The 22,616-nt window shown below is 41.1% G+C and overlaps 1 protein-coding gene across 1 annotated transcript in view; it reads left to right on the top strand.

Annotated features, from left to right (window-relative positions):
* The window catches only part of BRWD1 (bromodomain and WD repeat domain containing 1), a 42,811-nt gene extending 20,845 nt beyond the window's left edge, over positions 1 to 21,966 (top strand). The window contains exons 23-41 of the mRNA XM_040054967.2: positions 316 to 511; positions 1,722 to 1,838; positions 1,937 to 2,044; positions 2,382 to 2,506; positions 2,604 to 2,686; positions 3,013 to 3,124; positions 6,150 to 6,211; positions 6,966 to 7,121; positions 7,672 to 7,792; positions 9,103 to 9,228; positions 9,768 to 9,843; positions 10,329 to 10,373; positions 10,484 to 10,630; positions 11,336 to 11,488; positions 11,764 to 11,933; positions 13,305 to 13,540; positions 14,279 to 14,467; positions 14,935 to 15,906; positions 18,276 to 21,966. Coding sequence (XP_039910901.1) covers positions 316 to 511; positions 1,722 to 1,838; positions 1,937 to 2,044; positions 2,382 to 2,506; positions 2,604 to 2,686; positions 3,013 to 3,124; positions 6,150 to 6,211; positions 6,966 to 7,121; positions 7,672 to 7,792; positions 9,103 to 9,228; positions 9,768 to 9,843; positions 10,329 to 10,373; positions 10,484 to 10,630; positions 11,336 to 11,488; positions 11,764 to 11,933; positions 13,305 to 13,540; positions 14,279 to 14,467; positions 14,935 to 15,906; positions 18,276 to 19,408 — 4,327 coding nt within the window. The 3' untranslated portion in view covers positions 19,409 to 21,966. The remainder of the gene's footprint in view (positions 1 to 315; positions 512 to 1,721; positions 1,839 to 1,936; positions 2,045 to 2,381; positions 2,507 to 2,603; positions 2,687 to 3,012; positions 3,125 to 6,149; positions 6,212 to 6,965; positions 7,122 to 7,671; positions 7,793 to 9,102; positions 9,229 to 9,767; positions 9,844 to 10,328; positions 10,374 to 10,483; positions 10,631 to 11,335; positions 11,489 to 11,763; positions 11,934 to 13,304; positions 13,541 to 14,278; positions 14,468 to 14,934; positions 15,907 to 18,275) is intronic.
* The last annotated feature ends 650 nt before the right edge of the window (positions 21,967 to 22,616 follow it).

Raw genomic sequence — 22,616 nt, forward strand, 5'->3', positions numbered from 1 at the left:
TAAGCATCATTTGGTCCGTGTGTTCCTTAGGGAAGACTCTTAATTAGTCCAGAATTCCACTGAACAGCTTTCTTGAATAAAATTATTGATTTTAGAATTCACCAGACTTTTGTTGTTTAAAGAAATATGCTTTCAATTACTGGTTTCTCCCAAAATTTCCTGTTAAGCTTGAAGTGTAGTAATGGTTACAGGGCGAAGTGGTTTTGAAGTTGCTTTCAACAACACTTGGCTGTCTGCTGGTACTTTTCTGAGGGAGTTCAGTGTTCTGAAGTGATGAGAGCTTGGCTGTTTTTGTCTCCCCTGCCCTCTGGACAGCGATTCCTCGAGCAGATATTCCGACTGGATCGCGGATGCCGGGATCAACCTGCAGCCCCCGGTGCGCACCTCGCGCAGGAAAGCGTTCAGGTACTGCAGCACCTCCGAGGACGAGGTGTCAGCTGAGAAATCCTCGCCTCCTAAGAGGAGAAGGAGGAAGAGGAGGAAAAAACCCAAACCAAAAAAGCAGGAGGAGGTACAGTTTTCGTTTTTTCTACACAATCTTCAGTTGATTTCTCTCTTAGGGGTTAGGTCTCTTTGTTAGAAACTCTTAAATGTTACTGCCATTAGCCAGGGATCTTTCTGTCACTACACACAGGGTACATGGAATTGATTTTAGATCATTCCCAGTGTGAGGGATCTGCTGATTTGTAGGGAAGAATCTGCGCTCCAAGTGAAGGCACTTTCATTTTCCAAATGAAAAGGGTTCCCGAGGTTTATTTCCTTAAAGGGGAAATGTGTTTAATAAATATCAGTGCAGAATATCAGACTTTTCCTAAGGACTACAACAAGGGGGGGTGGCTTTAAACTGAAGGAGGGCAGGGTTAGATAAGATTAGATTAGATCAGATTAGATTAGATTAGATTAAATTAGGGAGGAATCCCTGACTCTGAGGGTGGTGAGGCAATGGGATATGTTGTCCACGGAAGCTGTGGCTGCCCTGTCCCTCAAAATGTCCAAGGCCAGGTTGGACACTGGGGCTTAGAGGAACCTGGGATATTTGAAGGTGTCCCTGCCCATGGCAGGGGGTGGAACTGGATCATCTTTGAGGTCTCTTCCAACCCAACCCATTCTGTGGCTCTATAACTTTGTTAAACTGTCTGGTTTTTTACCTGTTTTAATCCATAGGGGACACAGTCACTGCATTGATGGTGGCCATTTTATACTTAGGTTGAATTTTTAATTTTTTTATAAGTTACTATAATTACTCTATTTTAAGCTACTGAATTTGTTTTAAGTTAATTTAAATAATTACCTTAAGTTACAATAACTACTGTTCGTTGTCTTCCCTCATAAAGGAGCAAACAAATTATTTTTTTAAGCCTGTGGTAATTTTGATACATTTGGTCTGTTTTTCTTTCTATCCTTTCACTTTCTTCTAAGTAGAATCAAACAGTTTCTTGCAGCTAGATTAATTTTTGATTGGGTACTGAGACTGTCATCTGAATTATAAAACTTTTTGCTAAGACCTGCATAATAATGACTTGCTCTGTAAAATCTCCAGATAGGAGAGGAATGTTGAGTGTTAGAATTACAAATACAATTACAACTCAAGCAAAGCCTTGGAGGAATTCTGCTGCTGCTGTTTGGAAATGCTGCAGATTAATCCTTTAAGCTGTTGTCTGCCAAGTCAGAATGGAATGATTTGTTTAGAACTCATGTCCATTTTGTCTGATTTTGTGAAGGCTGATGCTGCAGCACAACCACTGAACTTGGAGCTGTCCTATGACTGGCACCCTCCAGTCTGGATCACAGACACGGCTCTCCGAAGGTCCCCGTTTGTCCCTCAGATGGGGGACGAGGTAGGAACATGGATTGCAATCTTCCAGTGCTTGTGATTATTGCAATTGCTAAATACAGGGAAACACTCACTGTTTGGGCTTGTTGGGCTGCTTTTTAGGTGATATATTTCCGACAAGGGCACGAAGCTTACATTGAGGCAGTGAGAAGAAATAACATTTACGAGCTGAATCCACACAAGGAGCCTTGGAGAAAAGTGGTGCTTAGGGTAGGTCTGCACTGAAGGTTCTGTGGGTTTATAACAGAGTCTGTGACTGAACAGTTTTATTTTTCTGTTTGCAAAACATGGATTTGTGAGGTTACTGATATTTCCCTATGGGAAAAGCGTGTGCAATTATCAGATTGTCTTCAGAATTTTCTGTGGAAGCCAAATGAAATACCTGTGTTAAAATCCTAAGGCTGACAAACTGCCTTCCACTGAAATCTCAAAATCTGATGTCAGTATTTTTGCATGTGGGTACAGCTGGTTAATTCATGTTAAACTAAAAGTTCTCTTCATGGTCCCTAAGGTAAAACTTGCTGATGCTGTTTGTTCTTACCTGTAGGATCAGGAATTGGTAAAAATTGTTGGAATTAGATACGAAGTTGGTCCTCCCACGTTGTGTTGCCTCAAGCTTGCCTTTATAGACCACGCCACTGGGAAACACACAGACAAATCATTTTCCATCAGGTATGTGCAGTTTTAGTTTCCTGAAAATTGTTTAAGAATGTGTTTCTCTTCCTCCTGAAGCCCTGAGACACACGTGAGTGACTATTTCTTTACCCAGGTACCACGACATGCCAGACGTTATCGACTTCCTCATCTTACGTCAGTTCTACGACGAAGCCCGGCAGAGGAACTGGCAGGCCTGTAAGTGTTTGCTGAGTGTTGGGCTGAACAGTTTTGAAATCACAAATGTGTCCTTGGCTAGTTGCTGCATGTGCTGTTTGTAGGGTCAGAAATTTGAACGTGGGAGGGACTGCAGTAGATGTAAATACAGTCACCAAAATACGTATCCAGGCTGTTCTGCTCCCGTCTTCAATTTAAAGCTAAATGGCAGACTTACATGTCAGTGGGTCTAGAACTTTAATTATGCAGAGTAATCAAGCAGTACATTTATCAGGAGTTTTTCTGATTGCCTGTGGCAGCCACAGAGTTAAATCCTTCCCTCAGCAGAGTGTCTGTGTTTGCTGCAGCCGACAGGTTCCGCTCCATTATTGACGATGCCTGGTGGTTTGGGACGGTGCTGGGTCAGGAACCTTACCAGCCTCAGTACCCAGACAGCCACTTCCAGTGTTACAGTGTCAAGTGAGTACAAAAAGGTTTTATTCCCAATGGTATTAGAGTGCATTTGCTCTCACACAGCTGCCTCATTGCTATGAGAATGTATAAATTGTTCACTTAAATTATTTTACTCCTGGTGTTGTCACTTGTTAATGGGTTTAAGTTGCTGCTGTAGCACGGTGTGGATCTGTAATAACTTGTGGCAGCGTGTTAATGAGCAGTAATATGGTAAAAGCAGTTGTTGGCCTCTTCACATTTCCTGTACTGAGTAATTCTGGATGCCTTCCACAAAGCAAGCATTGCAGTTCTCTGTGGACGTTAATTATTGGTCTGCACTGATGGTTTGGGGTGTGGAATCTCCTCTGTGGTTGCGGACATCAAGGTCCTTACGCCTCAGGTCCTCACACTTTGTCTTTCACATTGTGCACCCTTTTTCATATCGACAAAGAGGCCTTCACACAAAGTAGGGGAATGGAAAACAAAGATATCTCTGCACTTCAATGTTCAGACTCAGGATATTGACCTTGTCCTGCCCTGTCCAAGCCGTCTGGAATAGAATCACAGAGTGGTTGGGGTTGGAAGGGACCTTAAAGCTCCCAACCCTTTGCCATGGACAGGGACACCTTCCACTGTCCCAGGTTACTCAGAGCTCCAAACAGCCTGGCCTTGGACACTTCTAGGGATGAGGTCGCCACAATTTCATTGGACAATTTGTGTCAGGGCCTCACCACTCTCAGTCAAGAATTCCTTCCTAGTATCTAATCTAACCTTTCCCTCCTACAGCTTAAGGCCATTCCCCCTTGTCCTTCACTCCATGCTCTTGTGAAGATCCCTCTCCAGCCTTCTTGTCACCCCCTGTAGGCACTGAAAGGATAATTCTGGGATTTTGCTTGGTTTGGTTTCCCCCAGCAAGGAAGGACTGTAAGGAGAATAAACAGTGAATATTCAATATTCCTATTTCCATCATGCTCAGAGATAGTTCCCATGCCTTATCAGTACATTTAAATAATCACAGTTTCACTGTTGGAGGACTTCTTAATTGCTTTTCACTCAAAGGCTTTTGAACCTGTTGCTCACCACAAAGAAGGAAAATTTTATAGCTAGTAGATAATCCAGTGAGGCTGCCAAGATTGTGTTACATGTTATGGTTCCTTGTCTTTTCTCTCAATGATTTTCCTTGATGGGGAGGTGGAAGTAACTCACAGACTGAAGTTCTTGCCTGTTCCCTTCCATATCCCATTCCATGTGTTCTGTTGTGTACCACAGATACTCCTTAGGTGCAAGTTCAGGTGGGCTTTGGATTTTTCTTGGCCAGTTCCAAATCAAGTTTGCAGTTATGAACAAAAGCCTGGTGCCAATTTCCTGGGCTCCTTTCTTCTGTAAAACCTAAAGGATATTTCAGTATTTTAATGCATCAGCCTTTAACAGAAAAGTCTAGAGCTGCTTTGAAGGAATGAATGCTGCATTCCTTAAGATCCCTTTCCAAAAGGACTTTATCCCACCTGGCCTCACAAACAGCTCTTCTAGAGCAGAATCCTGAGAGATGTGTATGGAAATACCTGGAATGTTTGGCAGCTGCATTTAAGTTTTGTGACTTGGCTGGGTCTGTTCTTTTTGTTACACTTACTTCAATTTATTGCTGTTACTCTTGTATGGAAAATAAATGAAGATAATTTTCAATTTATTTGTTAATTTATTGGCAAGACAGTAGGTGTTTGTGTAGAAGCAGCTTGGTTTATTCTGATGTTGGATTACCTGGACGAGTGGAACTTAAGCAGAACCAAGTGAGGCTTAAGCTGTACTAAACTTGATAAAGTCTTACATGCAAACTTTTGAATTATTATATCCATTTGTGAATATCAGCAACTTGAGAAGTATTGTACAATAACTGGGGAGGAGAAGTGAACAGATCAACCTTTAGGACTCTTAGTTCATAAAAATCAAACAGGCTGAATGAGCCAAGTTTTCCTGGGCATTGGGAAATCCAAAACAACAGAGAGCTGTTCTTGCCAGATAAAATAACTGAGCGTGATCATTTCAGTTTCCTGTTGGTTTGAAATAAATACACAGGAGGCATTAGTCCAAGTATCTGAGTTTATTAAGGCATCAGAAGTACACCCAGGAATTTGGAGAACTCTGACAGCAAACTGCTGGCAAAGCTCTGGAGGGGAAATTTGTGAACTGCAGTCTGATCTATTTGTTTCTGCTATGTGCTTGTAATAAAAACTAAAAATGGGAACATAAGGATTAATCCAGCTGTAGGAAGGATCCAGCATACAGGGTACTTCTGCCTCTCTGGATCAGGGAGGTGTGAAGCTGATCCAGTCAGATGTTTTTTACCTTGAAAATTGCAAAATTCAGTGGTATTTATGTGTTTTTAAAAACATGTACAAATCTGCCCAAATGTGGTGGGATTTGGATAGATCTCAGAATGATGTTCACACCTAATAGTTCAACATCAGAGTGAATATCCAGATCTATCAATAACACTTGTGTTGCTTTTGCTTTGTCTTGGACCTTAATTAACTTCAGTTTCTTAATTTTACATTTATTCTTTTCTTTGTCTTAATGTCCTCTGCCCCAGGAATTTGCATGCTAGCATATGAAATTCCTCACTTCCTGTTCTCCCTTAATCCATGGATTTGCACAATTCCTGCTGTGATCAGCCAAGAAAAATCCTCTCCTGTATTTTTCTCAAATCTTCCCCTAGATGTAATCTCACTTTTTCAAATGTGCAGCTTTTTTTTTGTCTTCGTCTTCTCGATACAAGAATCTGTAAAATTGATTTATGTATTGGGTAAGTTGCATGCAGCCAAAATCAGGAGCACAATTTAAATCTGAAATCGATTATGAAGAATGATTTCCTTTTTGCTGGGTGCAAACTAATGCCTTTGTTTATGTACATGTTTTTACAGTGTATTTTGTCAATACCTACAAATAGCTGTCATTTAAATGTGCTTGTAGCTGAGATTTAAATATGCTTGGAGGAAACACTTCTGAGTCATGGTGATGTTAAATTCTTCTTTTATTTTTTTACTTGGTGAATCAGATGGGACAATGGTGAGATTGAAAAGCTGAGCCCATGGGACATGGAACCAGTGCCTGATAATGGTAGGTAGAAACCCTTCAATAAAACAGTTTAATCTGCTTTTCCCTCTTCCCAGTCCCTTTGTTTCATGCAGGTAGTGGACCTGAGGTGATTCCTGTCTTAAAGACAGTCTTGATTCAGATTTAGTGAAATAATTTGAATATACCTTTATTTTTTCCTTTTGCATCTTCCAGAGCAATTAAAAAAAAAAAAAAAAAAAAAAAACAACACCACACAACAACTTTAAATGTCTAGCTCTGATTTACAGAATAAAACCTGCTACTCCTAAATGGCAGGTTTCAAAAAACATCTGAAGTTTCAAACTATGAACTTGTTGTAGTATACTATAATACCAGGGGGGTGCAAATCCTTACTGCACATAAAACCAAAAGTTTATAAAGTTTGCTGGTCAAATCTGAATTATGTGTAAATGAAAAAGTGGAATTTGTGGTATGTCTTAAGATTTCACTTTTCCAGCACTTGTCAGTACTAGCTGGGAGAGGGGAGAAAAGTTTGGGAGATACTGAGGAAGTAGCTACTGAATAAGCCGTCAAAAAGATAATAAACTTAATTCAAAACTGCAGAAAAACAGAATTTACAACATTTTGCTCTTCGTATCCATTTTGTGTAATTTTTTTTTTTTCCTCAGCCTTAGCATTAAACTCTACTTCAAGGCAAAGATTTTCCTTGTCAGTTGCAAGCATACAATTATTTAATAACCGTGAATGCTCAACAATTTGTCTTGTTCTCACTGCTCCTCCAATTTGCTCTCTGTAGTTGATCAGCCTGAAGAATTGGGAGCGAGCGTCTCTGTGACTTTGGAAGAGGTGGAGAAGCTCCTGTACAAACCCCAGGAGGGGGAGTGGGGGCTGAAGTCCCGTGATGAGGCCTGTGAAAGGATCATCCGTGGGATTGATCAACTCATGACTCTTGGTGAGTGTGAGCTGAGCTTCAGGCGGTTTTCTCCTGAGGTTGCATCTATAAACAGAGCCTGGGATATCCATGGCATCCTTTAAAAATTCACTCTGACAAAGTACTTCAAGGAACAAATGTTTTTCTTTGTGTTACTGAGATCTTTATGGTTTTATACATCATTGGTTTTATAACACCCAGCTCACTTGTCATGGACCTACAGGCTTTGAAATGGAATCCCAGAATGGCTTGGGGTGGGAGGGACCCAAAAGCCAATCCAGGTAGCCAACCTTCCAGTATCCCAGGTTGCTCCATGCTCCTGACCTTGGGCACTGCCAGGGATCCAGGGGCAGCCACAGCTGTACCAGGGCCTGCCCACCCTGCCAGGGAAGAATTCCTCCCCCAGATCCCATCCAGCCCTGCCCTCTGGCAGTGGAAGCCATTCCCTGTGTCCTGTCCCTCCAGCCCTTGGAAATTGTCTCTGTCTTTCCTGTCAGCTCCTTCAGGCACTTGGAAGGCCAAAACTGAGGTCAAACAGTTAAATTTTGCCCTTCTTGCTGTTTTTAACCAGACATCTCAGCAGCTTTTGCTGGCCCAGTGGACCTGTGCACGTACCCCAAGTACTGCACGGTGATCGCGTATCCCACGGACCTGACCACCATCCGCACCCGCCTGGCCAACAGGTTCTACAGGTCAGTGCTGCCAGGGAGGAACTCCTCTGGGCACTCTGTGCAGAGTCCCAGCAAACCCTGACACTCTTTCTTGGAATTTGAATTCAAATTCACGATTTGAATTCAGCAAATATTTAAAAACTCCCTGAAGTTACTTCGCTGCTGATGACAATTCAGATTTTGAAGTGCTGTCCTTCAGTTTCCTTGAACTTGAAGAGGGTTAAGCTCTTGCTATTTGTGGAAATGAGCTTAAACACCAGAGGTGAAATGTTAAATATTGACAGGAGCATTTTAAATGATAAAAACTTTGAGCAGAGAAGGAGGGAAGAGTGTAATGATGACAAAGCCGTGGATGTGCTGGTCAGCCATAGCTTGAAAATTAATTTGGGTATATTCTTCATCTGGACCTGCATTCAGCGTGTCTATAAATACAGTGAAGGGACACTAATAGTGATTTTCCTCCTGCATTAGATGGAAAAAAAGTCTTGGGAAATAATTGGGAATTCTGTAGGTGAAGAACTGCAGACTTGGGGGTATCTCTGCTTCACAGGTATAAGGAATTGGGAAAAGGAGTTGTAAAAAATAAAATTACACGTTTGTAGCAGCTCATTTCTATCAAGTTATAATTTCAATTTGTAGCAGTTTCTCAAGTCTGTCATTTTACAGGGGCGCTGTTTTCAGTGGTCACTTGGCCCAAAGCAAGGTCTTTAAGGGAGGACAGAAAGGGACATCCTAGATGGGATGTCTTCAAAAGTGTAATTGGACAAGGCTCTCCTTTTTAATTGCTCTTGTCACTCCTTTTTAATTGCTTGTGCTTTGTATTTATTAATTAAAAGTTCCTCAGGTATGACTCAACTTGTGTTCCATTTCTCAGGGCTTTGTAACAAGCAGCTTCTGATATTTCCAGAAGAAATGTGATCATTTAGACTAGTGATTAGATTGTATTCTTCCCCCTCCTTTTGAATTAGTCAAACATAAGCTTTTTAAAAATGCCTGTTTTTAAAGATTCCAGGAAATCCACAGCCCTTGAGGATGATTTCAGTGGTAACAAATGCTAGTGTTTACTTTGCCAGCTGAATTAACTGAGTTTTTATCACCAACTGTCTGAGGATGAATTATCATAATGAGTTGGGAAATGAGTGATGGAAGATGAAGATTGTGGTTTTGTTTCCTTGGGTTTTCCATGTGAAGGAGAAGTTTAAGACTGCCCTAAAGGGACATAAAACAGAGGACATATAAATCTAATATGGAGAGAAATTTAGAGAGATAAATTTTTTGCTGGTTTTAAGCTTTTCTTTGGTATTAAAGGTGTAATGTTTTCTGAATTGAAGGAGAATTTCAGCATTGGTTTGGGAAGTCAGATACATTGAAAGCAATGCCAGAACCTTCAATGAGCCTGGGAGTGCTATTGCCAGAGCTGCAAAAAAAATCACCACCCAGCTCCTAAAGTTTATCAAGTAAGTGGCATTTTAATCTAAATATTCCTTGAATCGTTATGCTTTTGAACAGTGGAGAGAAAAAACAGCTCAATATCCCTTTGTGGTGAGCCCTGCTTTGACTCTTCTCAGTGCCCTGTGAGGACAGGTGTATAATTTTGATTGTTACCTTAAATACTGAAATGTTTAGCTTAGAGGCATTTTAGCTTTTTCTGTAGTGTTACAGCCCTGAAATGTCACTAGACATTGAGTATGTTAAGTAGCTCAGCCTGTGAAAAGTGACTTCTGTGCTGTCCTGTGTAGAAGTTCCTGCTGTAGCTTGACTGACTTAAATGAAAAGTTAAAATAAACTGAGAGGTTTATTTTGAAATGTGTGTGGGCAGTCTTCCTACAGCTGGGCAGGCCGCTTTCAAACCCCTAATCCTGATTTTTATATTCCATTTAATACTCAGTTACTGTCTTCTCTTTTACATGGAGCACTTGGTTGTGGCTGAGTTTAATTTAGGAAGCAACATCTCTGTTTTTGCTATTCCAGTAACAGAGATTTAATTTCATTGCAGTGACCAGGACTGTACAAACATTTTTGAGTTATGTAGCACGACAGATGATGAACAAGATTGTCATGATGCTGATCTGGTAAGTTGGGATGTTTTTGTGGAACATTCCAGTAATTTATGGTGGTAAGAAAATACCGGCAACCTTCAAACGTTGCTGGTGAAATTGCTGAGTTATTTACGTAGCTAATACAAACATGGACTATGTTAGGAATTTTTATGAATGTTTTATGTCGTTTATTATCAGTGAATTGCATTACTGGTAATATTTAGTCACTGAAGTTCAAAGCTGTTGGGTAACTTCCAATTGCAATTGCTGATGGTGGTTTTTCCTTTTCTCAGACCGCTGAAGTTTCCAGACTCCAGCTCTTGTCCTTATCTAGGATAGTGCTTTCCAAATCTCCAAATGCTGTGTTAGGGTTTTTTTTATGTTCTTTTTTTGTCTCATTGAAAGAATTAAGAAGAAAATTTAATTTTACCACAGTCTGAAATCTAATGGCGCTTTTAGTCTCCATCACCTGTTTTTCCCTACATCCCTTTTAAGATAATTGATTTTATTTTGTGCAGGATGATGAAAAATGTGTTCCAAGAACATCATACAGAAGAAGAAAAGTGAGTTGGCCAATCGTTTACCTTATAACCCAAATCAGGCTGAATTTTTTCTTGCTGTATTCTGTTAATGCTTCCCCTAACTCTTTTTTTTTTTTTTTTTCCCCCTCAAGGGACGGGGCTTAAAAAAAGGAAAGAACCTGAAAAGTGGCTATGATGAAAACTGTTGGAAGAAGCAGTGCATGGAACTGGTGAATTTAATTTTCCAGTGTGAGGATTCAGAACCTTTCAGGCAGCCAGTTGATTTGGATCAATATCCTGTAAGTTGTACTTGATAAATTTAATAGATTGGTTTTTTCCCTTGGTGCCTTACTGTGCCTTGTAAAGGAGTTATTTTAGAAAAATCCTTATTTCCTTAATTAAAACGAGTTTCTTGGAGGTCTAAAATCTGATTAGTGAGCCTGAGCTATGAATTTGATTTTTTCCCTCTCTTTTAGCTGTTCAGGGTAACCTTAGTACCCCTCTGAGTCTCTTTTTTTTCTCTAAAAACCCAACAAACTTAATTAAAAGGACAACAACTTCTTTAGAGCACATAACTTTTCCTTGTGACTCCACATTTTGAGTTTGAGCCTTACTTCAGGTTCTAAAAACATCTTGAGGTTCTCTTAAAAAAACATGAACAGGAGAGAAAGATTGAGGTGTTTTGATGGGGTTTAATTTGGGGTTTTTTTGTGTGGTCATTGTGTATTGAGGCTTTTTTTGGCTGTTTTTTTTATACCAGATCTGTTGTTTGTCACAGCAAAATTCAGGGGATGATGAAAAGGAGATTTTAAATCAGTCTGTCTCAGCAAAAGTGTTGTTTTCTGCTGTGGTGCTTCTCTTTCCACTGCTGCTGAAGATAATTTGTGGAATTTTAGCTACTCCTAAATGACAGAAATAAAATTCCAAAGTGTTTTTTTGTTGGGTTTTTTTGTTTTTTTCCTTTATACTTTCACAGAAATCTTTTTTTCATATGTTTTTTATAGGATTACAGACATATTATAGACACTCCAATGGATTTTGGTACAGTGAAGGAAACTCTGGAAGCTGGGAATTATGACACTCCAATGGAACTGTGCAAAGATATCAGACTGATATTCAGTAATGCAAAATCTTATACTCCAAACAAAAAGTCAAAGGTAGCTGTTTATATCTGGGGGGGGTTGTGAATGTCTTAATGAAATTAAATCTTCGTTTGCAATTTGTTTGTCAGTACTTTTGTAAAGCTGCTGGTTGGGTAGATAAGGGAGGAGAAGTAGGACAAAAATATTTAATATGTTCATTTCCTGTTTATTTGGAATTACACAGGACTGCCTGTGCTTTTCCTATTGCTTTTCTGTGCAGTTTTTAATATTACAAATACTAGTCTTGGATCAAAGGCTCTGTTTTTAATAGAAGCCACTTCCTTACCTAGATTTACAGCATGACCTTGAGATTGTCAGCGCTGTTTGAAGAGAAAATCCGAAGAATTGTTTCAGATTTCAAGAATGGGCAGAAACAGAACGAAAAGCTGCGGAGAAACCAGAGGTACACGAGAAGATTTAATAATCAAAGCTCAGTGCAGCAGCCCACCAAAACGCTCAGGTAATTAAATTATGAAGATATAAAGATCGATCTCATCTGACTGATACTCACGTTGACTTTCACATTTAGTCTGTGGAGAGGGCAACAATTGGATTTTTAAATGGTTTGTAACCCCAGTGAGACTTTTTATAATTTTCATGCAGTAGGAGAAATACATTACAAAAGAACTGAGGCTTTTTTATAGTATAAAACTGAGAAATACAAGGAGACAGATGAGTAGAAAAGGTTGGGTTTTTCTTTAATATTTGAATCAGAAAATCAACATTCAACTAAAACAATGAGGAATGAAACAAAGTTGAAAATTGGCATAAATTACATAATTTCTGTATTGCATACAGAATAGAGTCAGTCCTGTGGAATTCCTAGCAATTGTCACTTGCTGTAGCATTCCGTTGGGAGCCAGATTTGCCTTTTCTCTTTTGAGGGCAAACGAGCTTTTGACACAATTGCTGTTTGACGTGATTAACTCCTGTCCTTAATTTACATGTGGGACAAAATACTAAAGCGAAATTGTGGTAAATTACTGAAACTGAGCTTTTCCCTTCTGCTGCTGTCCAGGCTTCCTTCTCTGGCAGGGAAAGGACAAGAGTAAGAGTTTTAATAATAAAAAAAAAATCTAATTTCAAGGGATTACTTTTATACTTGAACATAACCACACACCAGGATAGGCAAAATTGGCTTTTGAATCTCATTTGCGCTCATACCTGGAGAATTGTGTGTGATTGTTCAGTGAGGGACAGCAGAAGTGAGGTTTGGGATAACGGAATTTATAACCTGTGCACCTGCATGAATGTCTGAAAAGCTGCAATGTAAAGAAAAAACCTGACAAAACAGTTCTGTAGGTGAAAATAATGGACTGGGCAGGATGGCAGGAAGCACTCAGGCAGGGGAGGTAAGGAAGGATCAAATTAGTGAGGTTTTCTTTATTTTAAACAGTGAACTGTCTGTAAGGTTCCACCTTCTGTGTGTGTTGGGAGCTCAGTTTATTTTGGAATAATGTTTGCCTGGACAGCATTTAGTTGGAGGCTTGTGTGCCATTAACCAGAGGCTGGGAATCCAACAAGAATTGAGGCTGCTGCTGCAGTGAGGATAAGAGGAGATGAATTGTCTGGAGGACATCCACCATTAAATTCTGGTTCTCAGAGCAGAGAAAGATTGTTTCCTCTTGTATGACTTCCCTAGGAGTGCAGACTGTTATTTTAATGAAAGTGCTTCATGTTTATCCTTGCCAGAGTTAAAATCGTCCCACACCACATTAGCTCATAAAACACCCTCCCAGAAATACAAAACCGTATTAAAGGTTGTTAAAACACATAATTGCCTTCCCTCTCCTGGTTTTACAACCTGTGTTGCTTTCGCTACTTTCACTAGAAATCTGAAGCAGAAACCATTGAAGTCTCAGGCCAAACTTGAATCCGAGCAGGAAGATTCTTTTCCTCAGCCTACCTCAAGCAGAGCCGCCTGTGTCACAAGCCATAAACCCAACGCTGGCTCCTACAACCAGAGCTCCTCGGGAGAATCCTCGGATTCTGCCTGCCTGGCATCCTTTGAGAGGAATGGGAAAGCCAGATCCACGACATTAACTAACTGTTCTGCTTTATCATCAGGTCAGGACTCAGATTTGCATTCTGAGGTGTTAAGTGAGCTTGGCGTTTTGAAAGCGGAATTTTTTTTTACGCGAGGTTTGGGGGTTTTGTGTGACGCAGAAGTTTTGTGTTTTACTGGATTTTGGATGCTTACATTATTGACTGTGATTGTTATAAAAAGATTTGTGTACTGCATATAATTTTTTGCTTTGAAATTGTGTCGAATGTAGATTTACTTTAATTGATTAAGAAATCTGTCAGCAGGAAAGAAGAGTATTTGATAATTGATACTATATAAAATACAGGTTACATGCTCATATATATAATCTGCAATTAGCAAATGACAGAAGTTTCTGAGTCTTAAAAACTGTCTTTTTCCCTACACCTCCTCCTGACAAAAATTCAGCTTATTTCAAAGAACAGAATGCAAGTTCTGGTAAAATCTGTTAGAAAATGTTCTGTGTTTTGGAGGGTTTTTTTTAAACACGCTTTTCACTTAAATCTGGTGTTTGAAAAGAGCTGTTTTATTTTAATTGAAACTTAAATACAGGTTAAAGAAGCTTCCTGTCACTGAACACTGCATGAATATGGATTTTGATGAGGTATCAGTTTGATCCCTGTAAGACATTCAGGCATGCGAATGCATTTTATATGTGAGGAAATTCTGAAGATTCCAGGATCAGCAGAATGTAACTGTTAACTGGAAGCTGTTTAGAATTCTACCTGCCAATTGCTTTCTTTTTTTTTTTTTTTTAACAGAGAGTGAAATAGAAGGTTCTGGGGTTTCTTCATCCACTTCCTCTTCATCTTCATCCTCCTCAAGCAGCTCAGAAGACAGCAAAGGCTGTTCTGGGGCTCCTGTGTCCTCTCCCCTGCACAACGGGGTGTGCAGGAGGAACAGCAGTCGCAGGCTGACTCGGAACAGGGCTGCTCAGAGGAAACAGACAGGTAGGGTGGCAGGAGATTCTTGTGAGCAGCAAGAAAAGTCCAAATTTTTATGTTTATATATTTATGTTTATCAGAATAACTCAGTGGAGTTAGTATTTTTTTTAAATCGTTGTATGTGTTAGATAGTCATTTTTTATTTGGTGCTAATTTTGAAGCTGTCAAATACTACACTCAATTTTTTTAAAAATATTTTTTTCATGACCAGGGGAAGAGGGCAGAAACCAAGAGCCTGGTGAGAGGGAATGACTTGCAACATTATCTTAAGAAAAAAAAGCAACAATTCATAAAGAAGTTCTGGTTGTCACAAAACCAGAATGAATCTGAAATTTATGACAGCAAAAGCACCTGACTGTCTCTAGGAATGCATTTCACGCATCGTGTCTGTGGGTTGAACCTGTCCCAGTTTTGACAAGATTTCAGAGCTGCTCTTTCATATGTAAGATACCAATCCCTGCTTTCCTTTACAGGAACACTCCTTCAGGAGAACGGGAACACAAGGAAAGCGGTCAGGAAGAAGTTATATGGCAGCAACTCTGAAAACACTTCGGCGCTGACATCCGAGCCCCTCGGCAACAGTAAGGGCAGGCACAGGAAAACCCCACGCAGGAGCGCTGCTGTGGCTGCCAACAAACTGAGGCTGATGAGTGACGTGGAGGAAGAGGTGTCGAGCTCAGAAAGCATCGGGATCTGCAGGAACAGGAAGCTGCCGCACCGCAACGCCTCGGCCGCCGCCAGGAGAATGCTGCTGGAGGGATCCGAGGATGAGGCTGGCCTGAAGTCTGAGAGTGACAAAGAAATAGAAGAGCAGCTCACCAAGAGGAAAGCTCTTTCTCAGACTGGCTGCTCTGCTCCACGAAGGAAATTCGTCAGCGAATCTGAGAATGGAAGCTCGGATTCTGAGCTCGACGCGCAGACCAAGCAGAAGAGCTGGCAGAGCAACGGGCACAAACAGCTCCGGGGCCCTGTGTGCTCTTTGTCTCCCCAAGTGCGGAGTCCCACCTTAGACCTTTCAGAGGAGGACTCCAAAAGCCGTAATTCTGAGGGTGGGAGCAGCCACAAGGTTTCTGACCAGTCAGCATCTGCACATCACAAGCCTGCAGCGAGCAACTCTGAGGATGAGGCGGACTCGGACAGGTGGAATGGCAGGAAAGCCTCCGGGCTGCAGCTGTCTCCTCCTTTAAAAAAAGCAAAAGTCTTGAGTGATTTAGAGGACACAGCAGAATCTGAAACAGAAGCCAGAGAGGAGGAGAAGAGTTTTGTGTGGGAGAGCTTGGTGCCCACTAGGATTGTGAGGAGTTCCAAATCTGGAGCTGCCTCCAGCTTCCATCACTCTTCTGATTCAGACTCGGAGAGTGATTCCAATAACAGCAATTACTGTGAAACTTCTGCAAAAACAAAGATGAGGAAGAGGAAAGGAAAAACAAAAGTCGTTAGAAAAGGTAACATTTTTCAAGTTAATTTCTCTGTTTCTTAATACTGAGTAGATGACAGAGAAAATCTCCAAGAGAGCAGATCGTTCTCTCTCTTTGTTCAGCTCCTTATTTTGAGGAGTTCGGTAACCAAAACCCTCTGGGTTGCAGTTCCGTTACTTGCTTTAATTTTCTGTTGAGATATTCTGTGCTGCAGCAGATTTACAGCTGTTATTTTCAGTTTGAAGTAATTTCATTGATCATTTTTCAAAATGAATTTGATTTGACTTTTTATTCTGTCAGTGATGTGTAGAGTCCTTAACACAGACAGGCACTTGGTAGGAGTAAGATTTAAATTCCACTTGTTTCACAAAGTTAAATTCTTTACTTTTGGGGTTTTATTCTGTAACTTTATCTGTCACTCAGATCTTTGTCTGCTGGCTGATCGTGATTTAGAGTTGGGTTGGGATTGGGGATTTTTTTTAAGCTTATGAGAATGATGCTGATGTTTATTAAACCAGGTCATGCACATTGTGCCCTCATATAATCAGGGCATTGGTCCTGATTTGGAATTTGAAAGACTGTTGGTGTTTGGTGTCATCCTTCCAGGCCTGTCAAGGTGCTTTAAGAATCTTAAGAAAATTATTGCCTGTTAAGATGACTCTGTCTTGACAGTTTTCCACAAGGAATATTTACTTGTTTTGTCCCAAGATCTTATATTTAATACATATATAGAAGCGTCCTAGAAGAATTTCTGTTATTGAAATAAATATGTATTTTTATATATATAACTGCAACTATTTATGTGTGTATACACACTGCTCAGTTAGCCAGCTAAACAATGTATGTGGAAGCTTTTAGTTATTTTTGAAATACTTATAATAATAACATAATCCATTTTGATATGTAAATCAGTCTATATATAGTTCTGTAATGTATATTATGTTACAGATAGTATATATTATAGATTTGTACTGTTTAGCATGAGATTTTATATATCAGAAAATACTGAAAGCAAAGTTTTCAGATAAATTGTGCCAACACCTTGTGGGCTGTAGTGCCCCCTGCAGCTGAGCTCCTTGGAGCTAAGGCTGGATTTTCCTGCCCAATATTTCAGGTTTGGAATTTGGCCTGAACTCCAGGACACCCTGATGAGCCAGACCTTCACATCTTTGTGTCTTTTAAAAGCTCCTCCAGTTTCTGGGGGTCCTTGGTTTAATGCTCTCTCTGCCTGTGCCACCTGGCTGGACCTTTGCAGGTTTTCATTCTGGATGTTATTATAGATTTGTTCCAAATTTGGGATCTTGTATACAAAGTATAATTTTGATATTCTGGCAGTGTTGCAGAAAGGCTGGACTTCTTTATTCTTTAGCCTTGTGTTCCAGCTACTTAATAATATTGGAGGACAGTGTATAATATAAGATCTAACTCTTCTTTTCTTTAGTCTGTGGATTAATTCACCTTTTATAGAGCATTTTGCAGAGTGCAGCAGAAATGAGTTGTGCTTTGGCCATCAAATCACACAATACAAGTACTACAAGTAGTAATATTCATGTATCATTTCTGGAAACTCTTAACAAAGAAAGGAAATTATTATCCTTTGAAGAGTTATAAATAGGAATATACTGGAGTAGTACATAAAAGGATCTACATTTAAATAAGGACCAGATTTGGTATATGAAGAGATTGTTAATATTGGTACTCAAGCTGGACATTGGAATTTATGTCTCATACTTTTCCAGCTGTTTATTTTTTTAAATTTACCTCAAGAACTTTTGATTTTTTTTTTTTTTTTTTGTTAGTATGTACAAATTGTTCTATTTAGAAGGGAAACACTTGATTTTCACAGTATATGATTTACACATTGAATGTTTGTTTTAAAACACAACTTAAGCAAGTTCTATATTAAAAAAAACACTGGAAGATTCAATGTTAGCAGCAATCTGAATGTTAAAGTCACTAAGGATATGAAGGGTTTAAATGCTCTCCACCTAAAACTGGCTAAAATTGTGAAACTTGCATCCATGTGAAATAGTATCATTTCTTTTTTAGGATAAAAAGGTCTAAAATGTGTAATTGTTGTTGCAGGTATTAATAATATGGCAGCATTTGTTTGCTAAGTGAGGGAATTGGTAATTTCTGAGCTAATTAACAGAGTGATGCTAAAGAAAGCTCTTTTGAGACCACGAAAAGTGACAATCTCAAGAGTTAAAAGTACCCCTGGGACACCGATGGTATTTTAAGTAAAGAATCGAGAAAAATTGCACTTAACAGTTTAAATAAAAATAAAATCCGATATTTGTTTATTTCACTAAAAGCGGCAACGTTTGGGCGTAACAAACAAATAATTTCAGGAACGTCAGACATTCAAAAGAACTTCCAACTCTTTTCTTTCGTAGAGCCAGCATCAGAGGAAGCCGGCCAAAGTCCCAAAGTGCTGCGGAGCAGGACGTGCATCATCAACTACAAGAAGCACACCAAGGTGCCCGGCGTGGGGGAGAAGAAGAACCCCCGCAGGTGTGCCACGCTGGCGGCCAACAAGATCAAGATCATGAGCCATGCAAAGGAGGAATTATCCAGCTCAGAAAGCGTTTACCCGGTCAGAAAGAACCGCAAGCAGCTCCAGGGCAGCGCGTCCACGGCCTGCAGGAAGAAGCTGTTCAACAGCTCGGAGGTGGAGGCTTGTTCCAGGTCTGAAAATGAGAGTGAGCAGGTTTCTGGCAGGAAAAAACCTTCCTGCCCGGAGTCTTCTGTTTCTAGAAGGAAATACGTTATTGAGTCGGAGAATGAAAGGACTGACTCGGAGACAGAGACTCCGAAGGGGAGCGATAACCATGTGCAGCCACGCAAACCCCTCTGTGCTGCAGCTCTGAATAATTTTGACTACAACTCTTCGGAGGAGAATTCCACAAACCACAGGGTAGAAAATGGGGGAAAGTGGGGAATTTCTAGGCAGGCAGCTTCAGCCCACAACCATTGTACGAGTAACTCCGAAGAGGAGGTAGATTGTGACTTAGCTAAACTTGAAACTAAAAATACCAGAGTAGCAGCAAATAAAAAACCCAGAGCTTCTTTCAAGAGATTAAAACAGGCGGAGGGCTTCAGAGAAACAGCAGAATCCGAAACGGGGGGGAAGAAAAAGGAGAAAAGCTCCGTGTCCGAGGACATGGAAGCAGCCGGGACTGCAGGGAGCTCCAAAGCCAACTTCACTCGTTCCTCCTCGGACTCCGGGACCGACACCACCGTCTGCAGCGACGCCACGGAAACCAGGAAACGCAAGAGGAAATCCAAACCTGGCAGGAAAGAAACCCTCAACTACGACTCGCTGAAACCTTCCAGGAGACCGCAGCGGAGGAAACGGTGGAAACGAGGCAGCCAGGAGCGGGACTCGGAGGAGGTGGAGTACGGCGAGTGCCGGCGGGCGCGGCGCCGCTCCAAGATCCGCACGCGCAACGGCGGCCGGCGCACCGTGCGCTACGACGACGGCGACGACGACGACAGAGCCCTCGAGGACGCCGAGTGCGAAACGTAACCTTAACAAAAGGAAAGCCGGCCCGTCTCTTTCTTTTTTTTTTTTTTTTTCCCCTTGTTTTTTTTTTCCTTTTTTTTTTTTTTTTTTTTTTAATGGTAATAGCACTAGAACTCATGGGTGCTGGCTCTTCTTTGTCCTACATTTCAGGGAATATATTTATATTTTTCTATGAAAAAGTTATGAATGTGATTAGATGATGACTTTGCTCCTTTTTCATATTTTGACTTGCACTTGCCTGCCCATGTAGCAGCATTTAGCACAGATGCCAAAATGTGCCTCATTATAGGGGCAATTTTTTGTCTTTACTGGTATTTTATTACATATAAACAAGAGTTAAAAAAATGTTAAAACACTGCAAACAGGTTAATAGCAGTATGTTGAGTATTATTGTTATGGGTGCTGCAATGAAATACTACCTAGGTCATGCAACATTCAAGAACAGGTTTCAAACATCTCTAATGCTGTATGAAATCATCTACAGTAGTAACAGGCTTCTAAATAACTGTACACACTCTAAAAACCTGGTAGAGAAAGAGGAATGAAAAGGCTGATAACTTCACAGCTTGATTCAGTGCAGGTGCTGAATGTTCCGTGCCTGCATTGCTGATCAGCGTTTACCAGCGAAGAAGTTGATTTGCCATTTCCAGAGGCTGTGGTGAACAGGGGGTTCTGCTGACAGGTAGTACATCATTAATGTGACTTCTATACTGTAAACTTTTAAGATTATGAAATGCAGGTGAACTCTTGGGCCTAAAGGGGGTTTTTTTTGTGTGTTTTCTTTATAAAATAGAAAAAACAAACAAAACACTTGTTCCTGTTTTCTTTATGCGTGGAAAGCTTGAGGTGCAGGATTCTGACATTCCAGACCTTTTTTTGCTACGTTTCCGTTGTTCCTCCATATTTGAAGTGTTTGAATGTTGGATTTCCCATTGATTAAACGTTACCAGTTTCTGAGCACTGCAGTACATCTCCTGTTTTCACAAGGTTTGAGGTGGCCCTTGTTGACAAGAAAGAAAATTTCTCCGGAAAATACGTGGAAATCCCTGGTTGAATACATATCAACGGACAAAAACACAGCAACTCTAAATCCTGAAGTTTTCCCTGGAATTGTGCTGGTGGGATCCCCCCAAATGGCTGCCCCCAGCTCAACACCAGGAATTTCTGTTCCTTCCCCACTCCAGGGTTCCTCCTTTGCTCTGCAGCTTCCCTTTCTTGCAACTTCAGAAAACTTGGTGATTCCTGATTTCATCATTCAGTAGAAGATGTGGCAGAATATCAGATTTATCCTAACCTAGCTTATTTGAACTGAACTAGCAAAAGTTTGGGGATTGGTTTTCCAGCAGGTTGGACTGGTAGTGGATCTGGAAGGGTTTGGGGGTAAAGAAATTCAGTGCAGCTGCACAATCCTGGTGAATAATGACAGAGCTCCTTGTACAAATGGAAATGCATCATGGAAAAGGGAGCTGGCATCATTGAGAGCCACTTCTCCAACACCCTCACTGACATTGTCTGCATTTACCATCACTTTTGCTGTCACATTTACTGTCCTGGATATTATCTCAGCATAGAGAAATACTATTTTTTTTTTTCTTCCTTAAAACTTCCATGGGTGAAGTCCAAAAACAACTAAAATTGTTCTTGCCCCTGGAAGTTTTATTTAGAGCATAGTCTGTAATAGGATGCAGCAGAATTTTGTAAATTCAAGATGTTTATCTGGATTCTTTATTTGGTTTCTGAAATACAAGCACTGTTGTGATTAGTGATGAAACTTGAAGGTGGCTTTGGTTTTTTTGAGGAGCAAACTTCGTTATAGGGTAGTAAGCCCACTATTCTTTTGTATTTTCCATAAACTTTGTTGTTTAGCAGCTGCTTATTCTCAGTGTTCTCTGGAGTACAACCTCCAATTTGGGAATAACCGAACATCAGAGGTTTTTTTTATTGATTTTCCATTTGAACAGCTAAAATTTGGCTGGTAGGTTTGTATTTCTAATCTAGGCTTAGATTTACAAAGCTGGTTTTCTTTTCAGGCGCTGTATTCTGTCACTGCACGCACAGGTTCATGGCGATCCCTGAAAGCTGGAGAAGGTTCTGGCCTCTGGAGCTGTAGATCCCAGAGGGAATCACTGCCTTAGGAACCCTGACACTTCTATTTGCTAAGCAAAGTATGTGCTGGTCTGTATTTCCTAATTTTATACACATAGGCAGTAGGAAATTATTAAACTGGAAAGGTATTTTGGAGTCTTTCACCCTTTGTTTATTTATTTTTAATTTATTAAAGGAGCATGGTGACTCTTGCAGAAGTGGGAGTCCTTTCACCTTCCTTTAAGTGAGCAGTTTTGGTTTGGTCTAGCTGTACTCAGGGAAGTAGTAGACCCTTGAAAGTAGGATCTTTATTTAATAATGTGACTTTTGGACGGGGTGTTTTGATTTGTTTTTAAAGCAGGACCTGGCTCTGTGATAGTGATCAGCCAGCATGAACAGAGGGAAACATTAAAGTGCAGGACAGAATCAGAATCAAATTCTTTCCTGTTGAAGGCTTTGATGATGTACATGTGTTAGTGGACCAAAGTAAAGCTGTACATACACCTGGAATGTCACTGTGCTCTTCTTATTTGGTTCAACCAGGCCAAGGGACGGGTCCTGCCCTTGGGTCACAACAGCCCCGTGGAGCTCCAGGCTGGGCAGAGGGGCTGGAAAAGCCCTGGGGGTGCTGGTGACAGGGGCTGGACACGAGCCCAGGGGTGCCCAGGTGGGCAAGAGGCCCCTGGCACCTGGGCTGGATGAGGAATTGTGTGTGCAGCAGGAGCAGGGCAGGGATTGTCCCTCTGTGCTCCAGGGCTGTGTCCAGCTCTGGCTCCTGCAGGAGAGCCCTGGAGGGGCTGGAGCGTGTCCAGGGCAGGGAAGGGAGCTGGGGAAGGGGCTGGAGCCCCAGGAGGGGCTGAGGGAGCTGGGAAAGGGCTGAGCCTGGAGAAAAGGAGGCTCAGGGGGAACCTTGTGGCTCTGCACAAGTCCCTGACAGGAGGGGACAGCCGGGGGGGTCGGGCTGTGCTCCCAGGGAACAGGGACAGGACAAAACGCCATCGAGTTCAGGCAGGGGAGCTTTAAATGGGATATTTGGATGATTATCTTCACTGAAAAGATGGTGAATCCTTGGAAGAAGTCGCCAAGGGAGGCGGTGGAGTCACCGGAGCCGTCTGGATGTGGCGCC

The sequence above is a fragment of the Hirundo rustica genome, chromosome 2 (genome assembly GCF_015227805.2).
Source record: "Hirundo rustica isolate bHirRus1 chromosome 2, bHirRus1.pri.v3, whole genome shotgun sequence".
NCBI classification, from domain to species: Eukaryota; Metazoa; Chordata; class Aves; order Passeriformes; family Hirundinidae; genus Hirundo; species Hirundo rustica.